At 40.3% G+C, this 20,934-nt stretch overlaps 1 protein-coding gene across 2 annotated transcripts in view; it reads left to right on the forward strand.

Moving 5' to 3' along the window:
- The window catches only part of LOC132768516 (bMERB domain-containing protein 1-like), a 47,706-nt gene extending 27,852 nt beyond the window's left edge, over window positions 1-19,854 (forward strand). For both annotated transcript variants that reach the window (XM_060764483.2, XM_067463829.1), the window contains exons 3-7: window positions 211-331; window positions 12,980-13,053; window positions 15,710-15,824; window positions 16,327-16,400; window positions 17,982-19,854. In XM_060764483.2, coding sequence (XP_060620466.1) covers window positions 211-331; window positions 12,980-13,053; window positions 15,710-15,824; window positions 16,327-16,400; window positions 17,982-18,100 — 503 coding nt within the window. In that variant the 3' untranslated portion in view covers window positions 18,101-19,854. The remainder of the gene's footprint in view (window positions 1-210; window positions 332-12,979; window positions 13,054-15,709; window positions 15,825-16,326; window positions 16,401-17,981) is intronic.
- The last annotated feature ends 1,080 nt before the right edge of the window (window positions 19,855-20,934 follow it).

Here is a 20,934-nt window from a genome sequence, read left to right on the forward strand (position 1 = left end):
TATGTGCACACCCTGCCTTCGAAGCTCTCATAACGTTCATCTGGCAGCTGTCAGAATTTTTCAGGTTCCAGGGCAAAATTTGAACTCTTGTCACTTTGAATGAATATGTTTCTGACTGCTTCTGAAATCTATGTACTGGCTTGCTGCCTGTGCTTCCTATTTCCTGTCACTTTTAGCAATATAGCTCTTTTTCCCCCATTTTACATTCAGGAGATGAAATTGTATCCATGGCTGACTCCACTACTACCATTGATGACATTGAAGGCGAGCTTTTCAAAATTGAAAGGATCCGTGACGTCCTGGTGCGGAGGGAGTCAGAGCTGAGATACATGTGAGTTGGGAAATGGGAAATCAGGATGCGTTTGGGGCAGCTGGGCAAGATGCAAAGGGTTGAGAGTGGTCAGTTTCCCACCTTCTTGTTCTCCGGTTTCTAAGGTAGGAAGAGCCGTGGAGTGTGGGAAGCAAAACAAAAAAAGTGCAGCTTCCTCATGCTCTTTGTCTAGATCTGCTCAGCTTCCTATAGGAACTGCCCCTCCATTTCTGAACTTTCCATTTGTTTTTCTCATCACTTTCAGTCTGAATCTGCAGATACACTCTGTTTAAGAAGAGGCATAGACTTTGTTGTATGGAAATGTGACACAAAGAATAAGGCATGCTCCTTCTCCCCTTTCCTTCCCTTGCTCTGAATACCTCTTAGTGATTTCTGTATTTTCCAGAGACCATGTTAAGAAAATGGACCACTCCTCACACCAAAAATGCCAAGTGGCCATGATGCCCTCAAAATGTTCAGAGGATGCTCAGAAGACAAGCCAATAGGGAATGGGCTTCTCAGCAAAAGAACTCCTTGAATCATAGAATCATAGAATCATAGAATCAAAGAGTTGGAAGAGACCTCATGGGCCATCCAGTCCAACCCCCTGCCAAGAAGCAGGAATATTGCATTCAAATCACCCCTGACAAATGGCCATCCAGCCTCTGCTTAAAAGCTTCCAAAGAAGGAGCCTCCACCACACTCCGGGGCAGAGAGTTCCACTGCTGAATGGCTCTCACAGTCAAGTTCTTCCTAATGTTCAGATGGAAGAAGATGGAGAAGTCTGCTCTTTGGAATTTGATCTTAGTCCTATCACTGAATTATGTGAATAATGAAAACATGAGTTTTGGCCATTGTCCTGCCTAACACCTTTTCACAGAGCAAGATATAACAGGCTGGTATAGCTATTACATGCATTGAAGGGTTGTGCATAGGATCCGGTATCCCATATTTTTGGGAGGAGGGAGTTGTATCAGCGGTAGCAGTGGCTTCCACGTCAGTGGGACCAGTAGATCGACCCCTGGTTGGACCTAGACTTTAAACCATGATCACAAATAGCTTCTGTAGCTTGGATAATTGTTCTGAAGTTCAGGCTAAACATCCAGAGCAGATTCCTTTGCCCAACTGGCAAAGCTGTGTAAGTCTGTGTCAGCAAAACCAACGAAGACTGTGACACCTTCAAGATTAACAAATTTTATTTGACTTAAGCCTCTGTTGATGGCAGCTAACTTATGCTAAATATTTATTTGTGAAACATAAACTTTGGGCATCTGGATGGGGCTCTTATGTGAACATGAAATTAGTTCTTCCACTGTCTGAGGTCTTTCATGTTTCCATCCCTAGCCTCTGAAGACAAAAGTCCAAATAGGGGATAAAGGGGAAATTTCCTTATCTTCACCCTTACCTTGTGTAGAGAGAGGTTGTGGGTACATGATGGGGGTGGGAAGAGCTAGCCTTATACACTATTTCCTCCCACCCACACACCAATACCGGATCTTGGGGATCTTGGTTATATATGCATATGTGTGTGTGTAGATATTAGATATCTCACAATGGGAAATGTCACTAACCACAACAGCCTTTTCAAGTTCTGATTATTGCAAACACTCAGGTTGTGGGATTCTAAATGTACAATTGTCAAAAATAATATGTTCAGGCTTTGATTAACACATGCATACACAGAGCCGCCTCACTAATGCCTTTTATTAAATGGAAAATTCCTCAATATTTTCAGTTATTTTTCTTAGCTCTCTAGTTTACATTTTCAGAAGGAAAGCTCAAAGTGCATGAAGTGATTTAAATTTGCCCCACCAAAGATTTTGGATATTATAATTTATTTTCAAAACCCTTTCCAAATAATCTTTAATAGAACACATGTATTTTGCATGATAGGAAAAAGTGATTTCTTCTCCTTGTTCCAGATCATAGCTTTCTGTGTCACACTAAAGCAGCAGGATGGTTTAGAACTCTAAGAAGACTATAAAATTAGCTGTCTACATCATTGCTACTAGTTGATGCATCATCATGACACAAATGTTAGAAATATACATAATTTGCATTTTGATATGGACTCAGCTAATTTTTGCTTCCCAAAGCTATACATGGGTCCGAATGCGGTTAACTTTATTGCTTTGAACTTTGTGATGAACTTCATTTATCCAAAAATGCACCAATTACTAAAGAAATTACATTCGAAATGGTCACATCAGTCTAAATGACTTGCAAAAGTGTGTCTGTTAGATATTGTGTACAAGAAGATGATTTTTAATGTGTATGTTTACATGGAAAAATACATTTTTACAAGAGTTAAAAAATAAAACATTCAAACATAGGCAGACATGGGATGAAATTGAACTTATGCTATAAGCAAATGTAAATATGGCTGAAATTTACATACCAGCACCATCTATGTCTATAGTATCATCAGTATGCATGGTAGTTTACAAGTAAAACAGTCAGCCCCATACAATCTAAAATAATCTAAAATAAAAATATACAATATCATTATAAAACAGATTTATCCACATGCGCAGCGCAAAAATGTGATATAAATAAAGTGACAAATATATAAATATACAAGACGATAAAACAATACTAAATTAACACACTGAATACTTTGGAAAACAAGTACATCTCTATGTGGCACAAGGACATCATATTGTGCCTGGTTCTCTATATCCATTGTCATTTCCTTCAAAGAAGCTTGGCTTTTATAGTAAGCTGTGAAAATAAAAATGTGAGAATGCAAGAAGACAATCTACGTAAAATCTTAAATACTGGACTCTAAGCTTGCCAGGCATATCAATGAGTGTAAGCTGTATGCGCCCAACAACATTGAGAAGAAGCGAAGAGCTCTTGGAAGTCATTAATTCATTTTACGCCAATGTTGTAGGGAATTATGGAAATCCTCCAAGATTACATGACCATTACTTAGTTGTTTTGCTTACTTAATGCATTTTTTGCCTTTAGTACCACCAGGGTTTTTGCTTGAGATCCCGAATCAGGAGATATATATTATATTGTTTTGCATAAACTATGATATATTTCCCACCACTCCCATCCCTGAATAAGTCCACCTTTTCAGCAGCCTATGGCCATTTACTCACCAATGGAGACTGGGGGAGTGGCAAAGAAGCTATATCCCTCTACCTGGTTGTACAGCAACAAGCATCCTCTCAGACTTCCCAGAGTTACTAAAACATGATGTCTTGCTACAGGAACATAACTGGAAGCTGATGTGTTGTCCCCTATTGCCTCCACTGTCCAGTCAATGGCTGTAGTGAAGCAGCATAAAAGTGGGCTGGAAAGAGCTAGATCATTGTATGGTTGTCAAAGAATCATGACTTCTGCAAACAGCCAGCTGCAAAGCTGGATGCACACCTTTGTAAGCTGCTAATAGGATGCTAACCATCACCTTCTCCAAAGCTAAGCCACTGTCATCTGCATCAAGCTTTAAATGCTGGTTGGAAGCCAAGTTGGCATATGTTTGACATTCAATCAATGGGAAGTGATATAACAAGAACCACCCAAAATGACTCCATTAGTCCTCATGAAGCATCATTTTGCTTCCTTTTCAGCAGAAGGCATATGATAACGGCAATAGCTAGACTATAGCATCTACAAATATGCAGGCAGCTTTGGCTGCTCAACTTGGAAGAACAACAAAACCTGAATCACTCTGCTTCACATTATGGAAACAGATGAAATTAGGGAAGAGTCATCACAAATCATAAAATCCAAATTAGCATAGACATGGCTGCAATATGGTGGCTCTACCTCCTTTTTGGAAGAATGGATCGGTTATATTGCATATCTTCTGCTTTTTGTGATTCAATTGTGAGACCCAGTGGAAGAAGGGAGACAATTCTGCAGGAACAGTCTTGGTCTTTTGTTCCTCTGTGCTTTGAATCACTCTATGACAGAAGAACCCAAACTACCAATATGTAAGCCCTGTGCCATGTGAGAGATTTTGTCCAGCTCCCATGCTTTGTTCAGATTTCAGATTTTTGTTTGTAAAGTTCAGTCTTGCCGTAAAAGGGCATAGTAAAAGCCACAAGGGCAAAGAAGCTCCTTTTGTGGGTGTAAGTCTTTTAAATTGGGCCATTCCAAATTTCTTTATCCCTTAAAAGTTCTACCTTTCTGTTAACTTATATTTTCCTATACTACCTTGCCCTTATTCAAATTAATTTATGACAAGGCAGATGGATAGACAGAAACAACAATAATCTCAACTGAATACTGCAGAATACTACCGAAAGGTTGGTCTTTTAAAAAACCTAATGCAACAAAATAATTAGTTCTAGACACAGTGAATTTCAAGTGTACTGTAATGATAGTACGTTACTGAAAATACACATTTGTAACAAAACTAGCCAACAGGTTTCTTGTGAAGTTCCAATATTTTTGTACTACTGTAAAGAAAGCGAGGAGGGGCTGAGGAGTCTTCTAATCAAGGTGAAAGAAGAAAGCGCAAAAGCTGGGTTGCAGCTAAACATCAAAAAAACCAAGATTATGGCAACAAGAATGATTGACAACTGGAAAATAGAGGGAGAAAATGTGGAGGCCGTGACTGACTTTGTATTTCTAGGCGCAAAGATTACTGCAGATGCAGACTGTGGCCAGGAAATCAGAAAACGCTTACTTCTTGGGAGGAGAGCAATGTCCAGTCTCAATAAAATAGTAAAGAGTAGAGACATCAGACTGGCAACAAAGATCCGCCTAGTCAAAGCCATGGTATTCCCTGTAGTCACCTACGGATGTGAGAGCTGGACCTTAGGGAAGGCTGAGCGAAGGAAGATCGATGCTTTTGAGCTGTGGTGCTGGAGGAAAGTTCTGAGAGTGCCTTGGACTGCGAGAAGATCCAACCAGTCCATCCTCCAGGAAATAAAGTCCGGCTGCTCACTGGAGGGAAGGATACTAGAGACAAATTTGAAGTAGTTTGGCCACATCATGAGGAGACAGCAAAGCCTAGAGAAGACAATTATGCTGGGGAAAGTGGAAGGCAAAAGGAAGAGGGGCCGACCAAGGGCAAGATGGATGGATGGCATCCTTGAAGTGACTGGACTGACCTTGAAGGAGCTGGGGGTGGTGACGGCCGACAGGGAGCTCTGGCGTGGGCTGGTCCATGAGGTCACGAAGAGTCGGAGACGACTGAACGAATGAACAACAACAACAAAGAAACTGAGCAATATCTCTCTTCTACCCTTTATTGCAGTGGTTGTTAACCTGTGGGCCGTGGATCACAAGTGGGCCATTCTGTATCAGAAAGGCATTAGAGCTGATGTGGTCTATCCAATGCAATTTTCTGAATCAGCACCCCAAATAACCAAACCAAATCTAAAGTTGACCAAAAACTGATTTGTAATCCTTTTGGTACTAATGTTAGAGAGTGGTCCCTGGTCAAAAAAATGTTGGGAAACACTGCTTTACTGGAAGGAAGTTCTATAGCTCTGAAGCATCCACTGATAGAGGTTTACTCAGAACTGCTGTTGTTTGCCCTTGTAAAGATTTATGACAGGCCCTCAAGAAACAAGTGCACTCCTGGGTCAATGCTCTCTCATGTCAGGAAACCTGGCACCTGCAGGATGAAAGCCAACATTGAGAATTTGAATTGAGAAACAAACTGGAAATAACTCCAGCCTGGCAGGTATATAATAAACTGAACATGATCAGATATTTCAGCACTTACCTGTACGTCCATACCAGTTAAACCTTCTGAGTCATCCCTATGGCAATGATAAAAGCTGCCAATATGTTGTTATTCTGTATTTATCTTAACTTCTTAATTTTGTTTTGCCAGGTGAACTCTGCATAGTGTAGATTGCAGTTATCACACATAAAAGCCACAGAAACAGGAATCAAGGGTGTGAGGCTTGATCCTTCTGGACTTGGGGAGTGGACTCTAACCCACAGAAAGACCACACCCAGCCCATAAATCACTGGGCTCCTTCCCCTGCTCTTTAAGCCCAATAGAAAGATTTGCAGCCCTTACTCAGAAGTAGCAGGGAATCCTTTTCTTTTCCCATTGTCTTTTGACATTTCCAGGAATCAACTGATCACCAGATGGGACTTGGTTAACTTCCAAGAACGTCCACTGAGACCTCCCCCCTATTATAAAGAGGAGTGAATTGGGTGCCTAGCTAAAGCACTTGATAGAGCAACTTCACTATGCTTCAGTCAGGGATCTACTGATCCCCTAATAATGCCATCAATTGTTATCTTGCAAAATGACATTGTAAGATCCCTAGAGGGTTAGGGGAATATCTCCACCCATTCAGTAGGAGTTTCATAGAATCATACAGTGGAAAGAGACCACAAGGGCCACCCAGAACAACCCCTTGCCAGCACTCCCATGCACTGGCCATGCAGCCTCTGCTTGAAACCTGCCAGATAAGGAGGCTCCACCACACTCTGAGGCTGCATATTTTCCCACCCTTGAATACCCCAAAATAGGAAGCCTCCAAATGTGCTTAAGTAATTGGAAAGACAAATCTAACAGCAGTACTTCCCTCTCAAAAATTAGATCTGAAACAGGCTATGGCTTTCACTGGCTCTGCAAGGGTTGTACAATAATTATAGATCACAACTGCAGCATCTCTAATTTATGGGCTGCGGTTTTCCTTCCTTCCTTCCTTCCTTCCTTCCTTCCTTCCTTCCTTCCTTCCTTCCTTCTTCCTTTCCTTAGGGTTTGCCAAAGAAATAGCCAGATTGTTTTTTCTTGTTAAAGTTTGGGCTTGATAATTGCTACAGTCTTCCAAGTTTGCCTGACATCTAATGAATTCTTCCACACAGCCACCCACACAGGCAACTCTTGACAGTGACCCCATGTGTGTGATTCTCTCTCATGAGACATGCATTGCCTTGTCCTCCCACCAGAGGAAAAACCTAAAGAATAGATCATTGCCTTCTTAAATGTGGAAAAGGCTGCAGGCTCTTTTCTAATGCTGTTTTTGGTAAACAACCTCATTCTTAGAATAACACAGTAGGAATGCTAGAACAAAATGCATCTTATTTCTCAGATGGCCATTTGTAGATTTCAATTTTAATTTGTGTTGCTAGTTGCTGATCTGTTAGTATGCCACATGCATCTCCCCCACCCCCAGTTCATACCTCCTGGTTATGTTTCAGAGAAAAGAAAACTAGACACCTAGTTGTGTGTGTATGTGTGTGTGTGTGTGTGTGGGGGGGGGGGGTGGTTTCCATCTTAAGAATGCTTTAAAGCTGGTCTGGTTTTTATTCCAGATGTCAAAGAAGTTATGTGAAGCACTGAACCGATATGGGAGGTAGAACTCAACTTCTTGGATGTGGGGAGGACAGATAAGCATTCTGCTAATGACCTCTTTTTTGTGTGCTTTCAACTTGTTTCCAACTTAAAGGGACCTTAAGGTAACACTATCAGGTCACTCAGTTGGCTTCCTTGGCCAAGCAGGGATCAGATGCTTCTCTATAGTCTAGTGGTTCCCAACCTTTTTTTGACTAGGGACCACTTGACCAGGGACCACTTTGACCAAGGATTGCTTTGACCAGGGACCAATCTCCAACATTAGTATCAAAAGGGTTACAAATCGGGTTTTGGTCAACTTTAGATTCAGTTTGGGGTGCTGATTCAGATTATTGCATTGGATAGACCACATCGGCTCTAGTTTCTGATACAGAACATATGCCATCCAGTAGTCGATATCTGCTCACCCACAGAAAACCATATTTAAGAAGCCTTGGCACTATAAGAAGGTGTAGCAACAGTGAGGGCACAGACCATATTTTAGTACTTGTGGACCACTGGTGGTCCATGGACCACAGGTTGGGAACCCCTGCTATAGTCTGAATCAGTAAGTGACAGCATAAGGGACCCTTGTTATGTATTCACACCTACTAGGCAGGTGAGAGAACACAAAATCGCATGTGCAGAGCTAAATGTGCATGAAAGAGGAGGCTGAAAATATCACCCTGCTATGCCCCGATCTACACCTGAATAGACTTCCATCACTCAGTGTAACAGCTGACTGTTACGGTAGATTGTTGGGGTCATTAATGATTATGGCAGTAGTACCCAAAAGAAGAACACACAGTATAACTGAATATAAAGCAATTATGGATCCATAACACTGCATCACAAACACCTGACTCCAGTTGAGAAGGCATGTCCCTATTTGTTTCATGTGTTGGCACATTCAGAAGCAAAAGAAAGAAGGTTGCCATTATCAGAATTATAATTAGAAACTCTTTGAGGGAAACTCAAATCTCATACGGAAAATGATGATTTAATGAAGGTACTTTAAGCCTGACTCTTTAAAGATTGCAGTTCTGCTGTATACACTCATATTTTCTGCATCCTGCTATTCTAAGAACTTTGGCCCCATTGGCTCTGTTTCTTGTTAAACAGAAACACAATCACTAAATCTGGTAAAGAGGAATATAAAGAGGCAACATTAGTTTACACTAAGCTGAGATAGTAAACCCAATTCAGGAGCGACATTGCTGAGCCACATGACTCCTGTAGTGAAGGCTTAGAAAATAGCTCTCTGCCCAATTAAACATTATATGGAATAATCCAATTCACCTCCTTGCTAAGGTTTGTATTTAGGCAACACTAAACACCACCATCAATATTCTGGAATACATGACTTGCGTGTGCTGTTTATACAGGAGTCAATTGTTCTTAATGGTGTCTCTTGGAGGGAACTGAAGCTTTACTTTCAAATTACACATCAAAGATGCACACATTTGTTTTAAAATTAGAATGAGTAATACAAAAACTCAGTGGAGTGTAAAAATAGCTATATAGCTTGATTTGCTTAGTTGTTCAGTTGCCATCTTGGGGCAGTGAGAGGACGGAACCATGGATAGCTCCTCAAATTGCTCAGGGAATTTTATGGTGAGGCAAGGTTTTTGTCTGAATACCTTGTGAAGGCAGATGCTCCAACATCAGGAGGAAAATAATGTTGTTCTTGTGGAGTGGAGCAGGGGGTGGCAACTTACTGCTTTTCATATTGTGCCTTATTGCTTTTCATAAATAAATGACAAAAGGAGTGTTCCAGTGCTTAAAATGGGAAACATATTTTGAAACATTGACCTTTCACTGTAAAAGATGAGGAAATAAAATCAATGCATGCAAGAAGTAAAGCACACAGTAAAGGTGAATCCCTCAACTTTGCTGGCATTGGGTCCTTTTAAAACAGAAGCTTTCCCAGTACCTTTCCACTTTACTTGTACAGTAAAACAGTGAAAGATTGTACCTCTTCACAGGCGCTCATTTTAAGATCTTTGGAGGAAGACTTTTTCTCTGTTCAACCACCTTCATAAGCTTGTTTGGTGAGGATGGGAGAGAAGACCTTCTTTTGGAGGCTTCTTCCAGGCTGTAGAAACTCTTTCCATGGGAACCAAGACTGACTTCCTCAGCAGGAAAAAAGTGGTTGTTTAGACTCACTTTTGAACTTTAATTGATTGGTCTGGGAGTACAGCCGCATCTTGTTTTAGCCTCACTGAGATGAATTTTCTCAATTCTGCTTAGTCCTTTGCCCTCTGCTGCTGAATCTTCAACACTATATAATAACTGAATTCTGATATTACAGTTATGAGCAAAAAGAGTAGTCCTGGATTATTTGCTTCCTCGTGAGAAACATGCCATTGATGCATGCTTCCAAGAACTCTAAAAGTCTGTCAAGCCAAATTCAGCCAAATTTGAAAGGCAAACTAATCAATGGGTTGTAGGTTTTTTGGGCTGTATGACGATGTTCAAGAAGCATTCTCTCCTGACATTTTGCCTGCATCTATGGCAGGCATCCCCACAACCTCTGCACGTGAAATGTCAGGAGAGAATGCTTCTAGAACATGGCCATACAGCCCAAAAAAACCTACAACCCAGTGATTCCAGTCATGAAAGCCTTTGACAAAACTAGTCAATGCCTAATGTTGACAACCTGTTAAGTTTGAGCCTACAAAAATAGAGCTGGGGTGATCAAGTGGTATGGGAGGTATGGACTGGGATTTTGGGAGACACTACTCAACCATGGAAACCCCACTGGGTGACCTCGAGTAATTTACAGTCTCAGCCTAGGCTGGAATTTATTTGAAAACACATATTGTCTGTTCCACCAATATTTACAGCTCTGTCAAGGCTGTGAGTCTTTTGACATCTAGCTCTGCATCAGTGGAATTGTCTTCATTTGGGCTTCTGGCTGGAAGAAGATTTTCATAAGGGATTCATTGTTTTCATGATGATCTTCATGACTCACCAGATTAAGCTGCTGTGTTCTGCTTGAGATGACTGAAATGATTGGTTGGATATTGGTGGACTTTACGTATAGTATGATCTGCATATCTATGGGCATATATTCCTGGTTTGGAGGAAATGGCATTATAAATAAGCATTATTACTCAGAAACGAATGTGTTGCAAAGAAACAAAAAAACAAAACCCCAACTTGGTTTTCAAGTAACCATAGGACCAGCGAGGTTGGGTGTATTAATATTGTATTGTATTATATTATAACTTGTAAGTCGCTCAAATTATAAGGCATATAATGTTGTAAATAAATAAATATTATTGAGTGACTAATAAATTATGGTACTACTTATTTAGAAAAGGCTGCCATTTTTAAAAAAATAACTGCATCTAGTGACTGAACTGTTAGAGGAGACATGTTGACTGAGTTTCATTGACTGCTCCTTGCTGGAACAGAGGGGTGCAGAGTTTGCACTTTCTGGAGCATTTTTCCAGCAGCGAGATTTTTATTCTCATGTGCATTAGTGCAGGTTAGGCTGGGAGACAGATGTACTTAAAAGGCACCTACTGAGCTTAATGGCTAAACAGGTTTTACTTTAAATTACCCACCCACATCCTCCAAAACAATTTCTCTTTCTTTCTCACACACAGAAACTTCCCCTGAATTTGCAATAGCTTCTGCTTAAAGCAATATTTCTGTGTTTGGTGTCACTGATCAATAATATTTTCTTAATATATAGTCAATATTCCACATATACTGACTCTTGATGATAATTTACTACACTGTCTGTAACATCCGCACCTCCTACATGATTCTTTCTCTTCCACTGAACCTATCCTTTGTTGTATTCTACGTATGGAAATGTTGGTTAAGCTCCTATTGGATATTTACCTTACTTATATACCGCTGTTCTCAGCCCAAAGGCGACTCACAGCGGTTCACAACAAATACGAACAGCAAAAATTCAGTGCTACAGTATAGAAACAGTTAACAACCTAACACATTACACAATTAATAAACAGTTACTACAATACCCATTCATTGTCGTCTCGTCATCAAAAACATGTTCCAGATTCGTCATCCATTGTTCCATTCCAGTGTTCATTAACCAATCATTGCACTAATTATTGGAACGCCTGCTCAAACAGCCAGGTCTTCACTTTTTTGCAGAATACCATTAGAGATGGTGCTAGTCTAATGTCCGTAGGAAGGGCGTTCCACAGCCGAGGAGCCACCACCGAGAAGGCCCTATCTCTTGTCCCCACCAGCCGAGCTTGAGAAGCACTGTTGATCTAAGAGGGCAATAGCGGCTAACTAGATGGTGGGGAAGGGGAGGTTCCCTAACACATATCTAGGCACTCAATGGTTATTTAGCAATATTCCTGGACTGTGCCTTGACAGGGTGGCAACTTGTGGCACCCATGAAAGTGTGGCAGTGAATCATATTCAGCATGTGGTTAGCCCCGAAATAAAATGTGGAAGAGTAAGTAAATAAAAGTAAGTAAAACTTTATTTCTGTCCCATCCTATCTCCCCAAGGGGACTCAGGGTGGCGCACAACATAAAAGGCAAGCATTCAATGCCATAAAAATACAACAATAAATTAAACAAATTGAAATAAATGATGCAAAACATTCAACAATAAAACAGTTGCATAAAAAGCAGTAAAATAGATTGACCATCACTCTAATAATGGAAGCCTTAGCCACCATTGCACTAAGTCCAGTAGCTGTTGTGTAGACTGGGGGAAACTATTGAAAAGGGAAATACTAGATAACTCCTTGTGCAATGTCAAAATAAAGTAAGTAAATCTCCAGGTGTTTGGGGTTTCAGCCTCCAGAATCTCTGACCAGTGACCAAAGTGGCTGAGGCTATTGAGATTGAAGTCCCTGGAGGGCCAGGGTTTGAAAAATCACTGCACTAGTCACCACAAGAATTTCAGATATGAGACGAGTGACAAATCCCTTTACCCAGGCTGCCCCTAGAAATCCTGCCACTCACCTTATCTTCATTTCCTCAATTATTCCCTTGCTTGATTGGGTTGTAGGACCTCAGGCTGACCACTTCAATGTAGACATGTGGCTGTGTTACTGTGTGGGTTCTTACTTTTGGTATGTGAGGCCTGACTCCAATTCAAGCTTGATATAAAACCAGAGAAAAGTTTGAAATAACACGAAGAATGTTTATTAAATACAGTAAAATACTTACTTTTGTGTTTAGCATCCTATTAGGGATATAAACAAGCCTAAGTTCTCCTTATCCCTGAATTTGTCCCTTTGGGGGGTGAGGAATGCTACAAAATTACTGTTCCCTTTCTTCCTTTATGGTAGCCAAAAACTTCCATCTTCAGCCCAACATCTGAGACAAGGGCCTAGTTTGCCCATGCTACAACTGATCCCATTCATGTGATCTTTTGAACTTTATTTTTTCTCCTTGCCTTTTCAGGATGGATGACATCCAACTTTGTAAGGAAATCAGCAGGTTGAAAAAGGAGTTGCAGAAGCTGATTGCATTGCCAGGTAAGGTGAATACCCTAACAGCTCTCCCAGAGACTTGTCTTTTCCCCAGAACCTACACAAAACCAGACCAACCTATGAGATTTGTCATCCTTGGGATCATTTCACTGCCTCTACTTCTCCCCTCTACCTACAAAGGAGAGACTGTATAAACAATATATACCCTTAAAATTACCCAAGGATTTACTAAGACTTTGAGAACCTATATATTTTTATGTTAAACAAAGCCTGAAGAAAACTCGGAAACTGAGGTAAAGGTAGACTAATGAATAAATGTACAAAATATTAAAATAATGATTGCATAAATATATATTTTGAGAATAGACTCCTCTGTCAATCTCAGGAAAATTGTGTTATCGGGAGGAGAGACATTAAAAGTAGAAATATCCAGTGACATGGTCATGGAGGCAGATTGGATGATCCACCTGGCCATTATTGAAAAAGACTATGACAGAATGTTCTCACTAGTTCCTGATAGGTGGGCTTAGTGCAAAACACCATTTTGTTGGAACTTGGATTAACAGTGTATATACACCTGGCTTAAAAGATGGCACTAGGATCAGCCACATTTCCAACCACATCCATATGTTTTAATACAGCTCCCAAGCAATTTCCTTTTCATCACAGCAGTTAGTTTTATCTACTATTGTTTTAAAATTGTATTATTTTGACTTTATGCTACATGTGTTGATGGAGGTTGTTGTTATAATTTTATGTGACTTTTTTATACTTTTGTACCATTTTTACCTGTTGTGTGTTATATGTGCAACCTGGAGTGTCTTGTAAGTTACCCCAAGTCCCTTTGGGGAGATTGTGGTGGGATATAAATATTGATGATCATGATGATGATTATGGTGTCACTCCAAACTACCCACCCTAGCCCTATGATGTGTTAGAATTTTTATCATTTCTTAAGTAGCAAGTTGAGTAAGGATTAGGGCAGCAAGCAATAAAAGTAAAACCACCCAGCTAGCATTGTGTAATTACAGCCAGGGTGAAGTAACTGCTGGAGTAATAAAGGAGCAAAAGGGCTACTCCTTGCTGAGGTGTTGGAAGGTTGGAGTTTTGAGAGGCTTGTGTCTTGAGGAGACTTAAGGTTGGAGTATCAAGAAGAATTGGACAACAAAACCAGCCTGCTGCAAGTAAGAAGTCTCCAGTTATCTGAAAGTATCAGGAAAAGAAGGCTGGAGAAGTATTCCAGTTCTCATCCACTGTAAATTGACTACACATACATTTGTACAAAGTCTGCTGCAAAGACAAAGGTGTGATTTTACTCCTGAATTTGAGGGGGTAAGCTTCTGCAGCTGTTTGTGACTACACATATTAATCTTCATTGTGACATTATGGTGCCTCTGGCCAGTCTGCTGCCTTGAAGGGAGATGTCAGGAGGAATGTGATTAAGTTGGGTCTATACCTTTCAGTCACCTTTCCACAAGCAGAGTATGATTTCCCTTCAGTTGTCACACTTCTTTTAACATTTTGCAATCAAAAATTGTGGGCTAACCTATTGGGAGAAATGGCTTGCAGGAAAGGCATTTGTTATGACAGCTGCTTAGTTTTTTGTGCATAGAAAAGTACACAAATTCCCATACAGTTTAAAATAATAATAATGATAGCAATTAAAAAGCTGGTGTAGAAACCAGAAAGCAACTTGAGCTTGATAATCACTTTAAAATGTTATTTTTGAAACACATTAATCCACCTCTGCCTTTACTCTTCAGGGTTTTTTTTCTCCACCAGTGCTGAACCAGAGCCTGCAGTCCTTTTGCTCGGAGCTCCAGTCACCCTGCTCTATCCTCTGCTCCTACTGTAGATGAGACCATGCAACTATTACTGAGAACAGTTGTTCTTAGGAAAGAGATAATTAACTGTTGTCTAGTGCTGCCAAACATTTTGTTTCTTATTAATTATTTATTATTTATGCCACACTTCAGTAAACAAACTTGTTTATGAAAAGAAAGAAAACAATTAAAATTTAAATACAAAAACTGTGATAAGTTAAATGCCAGAAATTGGCATGGCTGTCATCCTGTTTAGCATTTATACTACAGAAAGCTGGATTTAGCCTATTGAGTTTGCTGGAGATCCATGTGTATGGTCATGAACAACTGGATGATGCACACACACACACACACACACCGACTTCACAGCCTTGTACTTTCTGAGGTGTTGGAGATTGAGAAATGAGGAAATTATATACACCACATGTTCCTGGAATAAGCAGTTATGATAGAACCCCAATGACTTTTCTTGTTCTGTTATGAAGGAACCTTGCAACAAAGAGTATGCAGTGGGCATAATTTCCTAGCACCCCCATCTGCAACATCTAGGAAAAATGTTAGGTGGGCATTGCAATGCTGCAAATGTATGTTCGAGGGGTATCAGTGGAGCCCTGTCACCATAGTTATGATCATAATGCAGGAACTTGGCCCTATGTCATAAAATACTACAAAACATTAAGGTTAAAACTACATTAAAATTAATCAACAACAGAAACAGTAAAGTAAGACCTTTCTGAAGATAGCATACTACTATTGGGACTGAGAAGAGTATGTCTCTGAAAATCACCTGCCTCCACTTAGACAATGGTAGCACCAATGTATTCATCACACAATGAATGTACTGCTGTTTATTTTTTTTCCTTCCCCCAACATTTCAGAGAATAAAAAATCAAAAGAAGAGAAGAAACAAGAGGAGGAATTAGTGCAACAAATTCACAAACTTGTGGAGACCCGTGATTTCCTTGTGGATGATGTGGAGTTTGAAAGGCTCAGGTAAACATGAAAAACAGGAGCTGGGGGCAGCTTCCTATCTTAGAGCCAGTGCTGCAATAAGCCCATTGTTGCTGCTGTTTGAAATTTTTCTCTAAGAAATGGGTCAAGGGAACTGGCACTGAGCTTGCTGAGAGTGCTTCACTACTGAGCTTGTCTTAGGTTTCCAGCATCTGATTCATGCAGCTAGAGTGGGTTAATGCTAGAACATATGATCTTTTTAATACTGCTATGGGTCCCAACTCAAAATTTGTTTTATATGTACTAAATATTCACAGGAGAATTTTAATACTTTAAGACTAATCATTTTGTATAGTGAAAAAGATAATTGAGGCTTTGTCCAAGAAAATTGGCAAGAGGAAATGGGTGAAAATAGATAGAGCGGAATAGTCAGGTAGGGCCCAATATGCAGATGTTTTGAAATATTGTAAAGAAGAGTGAAGAAGAATATGCAAAAGGAATTGTGCATTAATTGTTCAACTAAATGTGAGAGTTCTTTTTACAGAGAACGAGAAGAAGACAAAGAAATGGCTGAATTTTTGAAGAGCAAGCTTTCTAAAACCTGCCTTCCAAAAACAAGTAGGTACATGGAAATACATTTTCCACTGTCTTGTAAGTGCTTTTGGACTGGCTAAGTGTGTGCATGTTATACACTCTGTTTTTGACTTTCCTTCATGGAAATTGTAAATTGACATAACAGCACAAAAGGTAGTGGTCCCTATTGCACAATGGCATGTGATATCTCTTGCTGGTTCACCACCACCCCACAACAAAGCCATCCTTGCTGTTAATGGGATCATATTACCTCAACTTATCAAGTGCAATGATCCAAATGCTTTTATGCTGATATACTGGTTAGGGGTGGAGCGATATTATCTTATCTATCTATCTACCTATCTATATGCTTGCACTTTGTAGAATTGTAAATGTTTTTAAAAGATAGAAAAACAGAAAAAGCAGCACAGTGGAGGGCAGAAGTGCAGCCATGAGACTTCACATGGCTAAAGTGTTGCAGTTGTGCAATGCTAGCAGCAGTGTGATAATGAAAGTCCCCATATTCCAGGATTGTGGCATAACGTGATAAAGTCCACCGATTTAATAATCTGTGAACATAGAGAATGAACTCCATAGTCCAAGACATATTTATCTTCGTTCTTACCAAAAAATGAAAAATTCTGAAAGGAAAGCAGAAGCCAGCCAGCCAGCCAGCATGCACGCACGCACACACAGACTTTTGTCCTCATCATAGCATTTATGATCCTTTCTGCAGATTCCTCTAGCTACTTCACCTAATGGTTTTTTTAAATAGTATATCCAAGAGCTACTGTGATATACCAAAAGGGTCAACTGTAAGCTTTCAATTTTTTGTATGAGAACAAATCAAACAGAAGAGGTTGACAGATTATACTGGCCAGCACACATTTTGTTACCTCAAATATGTCCTGTTTCTGGATATATTTGACCTGCTGTTCCGAAAATGACACCAGTTTTCTCTTGTTAGTTCTGGTTTTTGAGATACAGAACACATGCCATGTACCACTCTTGACCCATAAAAAATCAGGATATTTTAACAAAGTGTTTAAATTAATATATTTTAAGCGTGAAGGAAATATATTAAATATTAAAAGTGTACTACATGAAAATCTACTTATTTCTTACCAAAAGCACAGATTTATGATAGAAACTTTCCATTATAAATTCAACCAAATCTAAGAAACTAGAGCTGATGCGGTCTATCCAATGCAACCAGGAACAGGCCTAAAAACCAAGAAACCAAGGGGTTTTTTTTTGTTGCACTGTGTTATTTTTGCAAAACTGTGCTAGGATTTTTGGTGACAAATTGTGATTTATTGCTTTCACACAACCTTAAATCCAGTAATGTTTCTAGCTAAAGTAGACCCTTGAAAAGAATAGGGCTGCTTATTCACGCAACAAACTCAAATCCTGCATCTTTCCATTGCTTTATTTAGACACCCATCATCTGTGAAATGGCCCTCAAAACATATGTATTGTTAATAATCCAGCTTGATGGCTCTGTTTTACAATGCACATTGAACTGAAATGGTTCTTAATGCCCTTATCTGCAGCACATTTGTGACTCACCCCGAGGTCCTATAGCAGTCGCTGTTCCCATAGTGATAACGGATTGTTTCTTCACAGCTTCTACAAAAGAAAAGAAGATGATGTCAAAAGGACAGCAAACCTCCACACCATATGTAACAAAGACAGGCCTCACCCTCTTGAAGGAGTGCTGCGGCTTTACCTGCTCGGTCATGTAGGTTGGGGCTGTTGTCTACATCTCAAAACAAGGCACATTCATGGGTCAGCCCTACCCACCTTCTGGTCAACTGGATCCATTCAAATCATAACAGATTCACAGAACAGAGACAAGGGATTCATTTTGGAGACAACATGGAAATTAGAAGCCCATGTGGAAACCATCTGGTGCCCCAAGAGATGAATGCCCACTCCCTGCTTTCACAATCCATTTGGCATTGGGTAAGAAAAAATGAGAGAGACCACTAGACTACAGACAAAGTTTCGAGACTGCTGCCTTTCCCAGCCCTTAATACAAAGGGCAATTTAATGGGGATCCCAATCCAGAATACTGTTGGATGGTAAATCAGAGAAGATTTAGGGGAGTGGGAGTAAAATATTACAGTGGAAGATCTTTCCCTCCCTCCTTCCCATTCTCTCCAAATTGCTGGTGGATTAAGTCTTTCTCTTGTTTCCAGACAATCTGATAGCAGGGAGAATCAGCAGAACTACCTTCATTCCTACTGCCCATTAATGGAGAGTGTTGCACCTCCTAATCCCTCCCTTCATTAGCAGGTGACATACAAGTCGACATACTCCTGGAAAGTTACCTAGCAACTGTGGGGCTCTCTCACTGTACCATATCATCTCCACAAAGCTTGCTTCCGTGTACAAAATGTCAGCAATTTACAGTCTTCTTAGATTCCCACCCAGCAGTGAGCCTGTTCAAAGATCAAACTTCCATTCTTGTTCTGTTTACTACAAAGATAGGTGGCAAATCAAGGGCTGTTTCACATCTGAAGGTTTTCCTACCCAGATGGAAATGGACAAAAGGAATCTACATGCACATTGTCATGTGCCAATGCACATTGTTGTGCTTTGCTTTGCTATGTCTATGTAAGCATTATGCTACTGTAGCAAAATAGACACCTGTATGATCTCCATGTGCAGTGAAAATCTTATAGAATCAGGGCTGACCCAAGAAACTTTGCTGCCTGAAATGGAGCAGGGGCAAATGTGTGCACAAACACACTGCCGTGTAAATCCATTTATTGCAGCAAATGAGACCAAAAATGTCACAAGTATTTTTTTTCTATTTTCCCGGAAACAAAACATACAGCAATTACATAGAAATAACTAATACTTTACTGCCTTTTTACAATATTCAGATTCTGCCACTTGAGGTGGCAACCTTCTTCTGCCCAATGGTAGGGCCTGGCTTCCTACATACAAAGAAAAGAGCATATATTAAGACCTCCCATAAATGATGCATTATTTAACCTGAAAGTATTTCTCATGGCATATCCTATCTCTCTTTTGAAATTCCTGTGGACATTTTTCTATAGCATCTCCATATCCTTCTTTATTGTTATTTTTTGTTTTGAGAAAAGGGAAGAAATCTGTTTCTTACCCGTCTTTGCCTAGCAAACTTAGATACTTCCTCTCCGCAACCAAGGAGTTGAGTATCTTCAGGTCTAAAGTGAAATGTTAGACAAATGGGATGCCTCAGGAAACAGGGCCCCCTACAGAATAATCTTTTGTGTTTCTGCCAGCAGTTTGTTTTTAATGGCTGGAACAGACAGAGGCAAACAAATGTGTCCTGATCAGCTGGCTGGCTGTAAGGTTTGTGATACCGAGCCTTTCCAGGGAAGAGCCAAAACTGAGATAGTCTTTGTAACTGTCAAATTGCATTGAAGCTCTGAAGAATCCCTGCATATTAATGTCTTCATTTGAAATGTTGTGTGTAGATGAATAAACACAAAGACCTCTGCATTAGTATCATGGCCACCTTTTCATTTCTTGTTTCCAGCTTTATGGACTACCTTTTGTGGGATTCCTAGGATGGATGATCTGCTGTTCTATTTTTGGAGATAGCTGAGGTAGTTGAGGCTCCACCGCTCAGAGATCATGACTAGGAAACAAGTGGGTCATGCATTAATCCAAAGAGCATCAACAAATCAGAATTGTCCTGGATGTAATGAATGGTTTAGAGAACACCAGCTTTGCCACAAAATTAGATTCAAGCCCTGAGGGCTCTGTCGATCAAAGACTCGGATCAAGTAACTTGCATTAATGGCTTCACACTCCCTGTTAGGAGGGAATGAGAATCACAGCTGCAAGAAGTGAATGACACAGTGGTCAAAGGAGATGAATTTGAAGTGATCTGTATGAGATTAGGGGGAGAAGGGGGGAAACTGGTATTGTGGGTGGTAAAGAAAAACAGGATGCAAGTTGCACACACGCACACATACCCCATCTAACTAAGAAAGCACCATGTCAATGGTGCTTTTAAAAGTAAACTGAAGGAAATTCAGCCCCACATCAGGAAAATGTCCCTTCCTGGATCACAGATGTATCTAACTCCTTACTGGTCTCCTTCTGGGAGACCTGTGATGTAATTTTCTCAGAGCTTCACTTTGGCTTGGTGGACTTAACTGGAAATGTTTTCTCTTACTCTGCCATCCAGTGGTGCAATGGGTTAAACCCTTGTGGTGGCAGGACTGCTGATTGAAAGGTCGGTGGTTCGAATCCAGGGAGAGGGATGAGCTCCCTTCTGTCGGCTCCAGCTTCTCATGTAGGGACATGAGGGAACCTCTCACTGGATGGTAAAACATCCAGGCATCCTCTGGGCAACATCCTTGCAGACAGCCAATTCTCTCACATCTGAATATTTGCAGTGATTTTTTTCCTGTTGGGAATGACTTAAGAAATTGCAAGTCGCTCCAAACACACACACACACACAAATCACTGTAAATATCCTTTCATTTCATTTCTGCTTTCAAAAATAACCTCTAACACCTAACTGAACCATTCTAGTTTCACACTTTTACACAGCAGGTGAAGTAAGGTGGTGAT

Source organism: Anolis sagrei, chromosome 2 (genome assembly GCF_037176765.1).
Source record: "Anolis sagrei isolate rAnoSag1 chromosome 2, rAnoSag1.mat, whole genome shotgun sequence".
NCBI lineage: Eukaryota > Metazoa > Chordata > Lepidosauria > Squamata > Dactyloidae > Anolis > Anolis sagrei.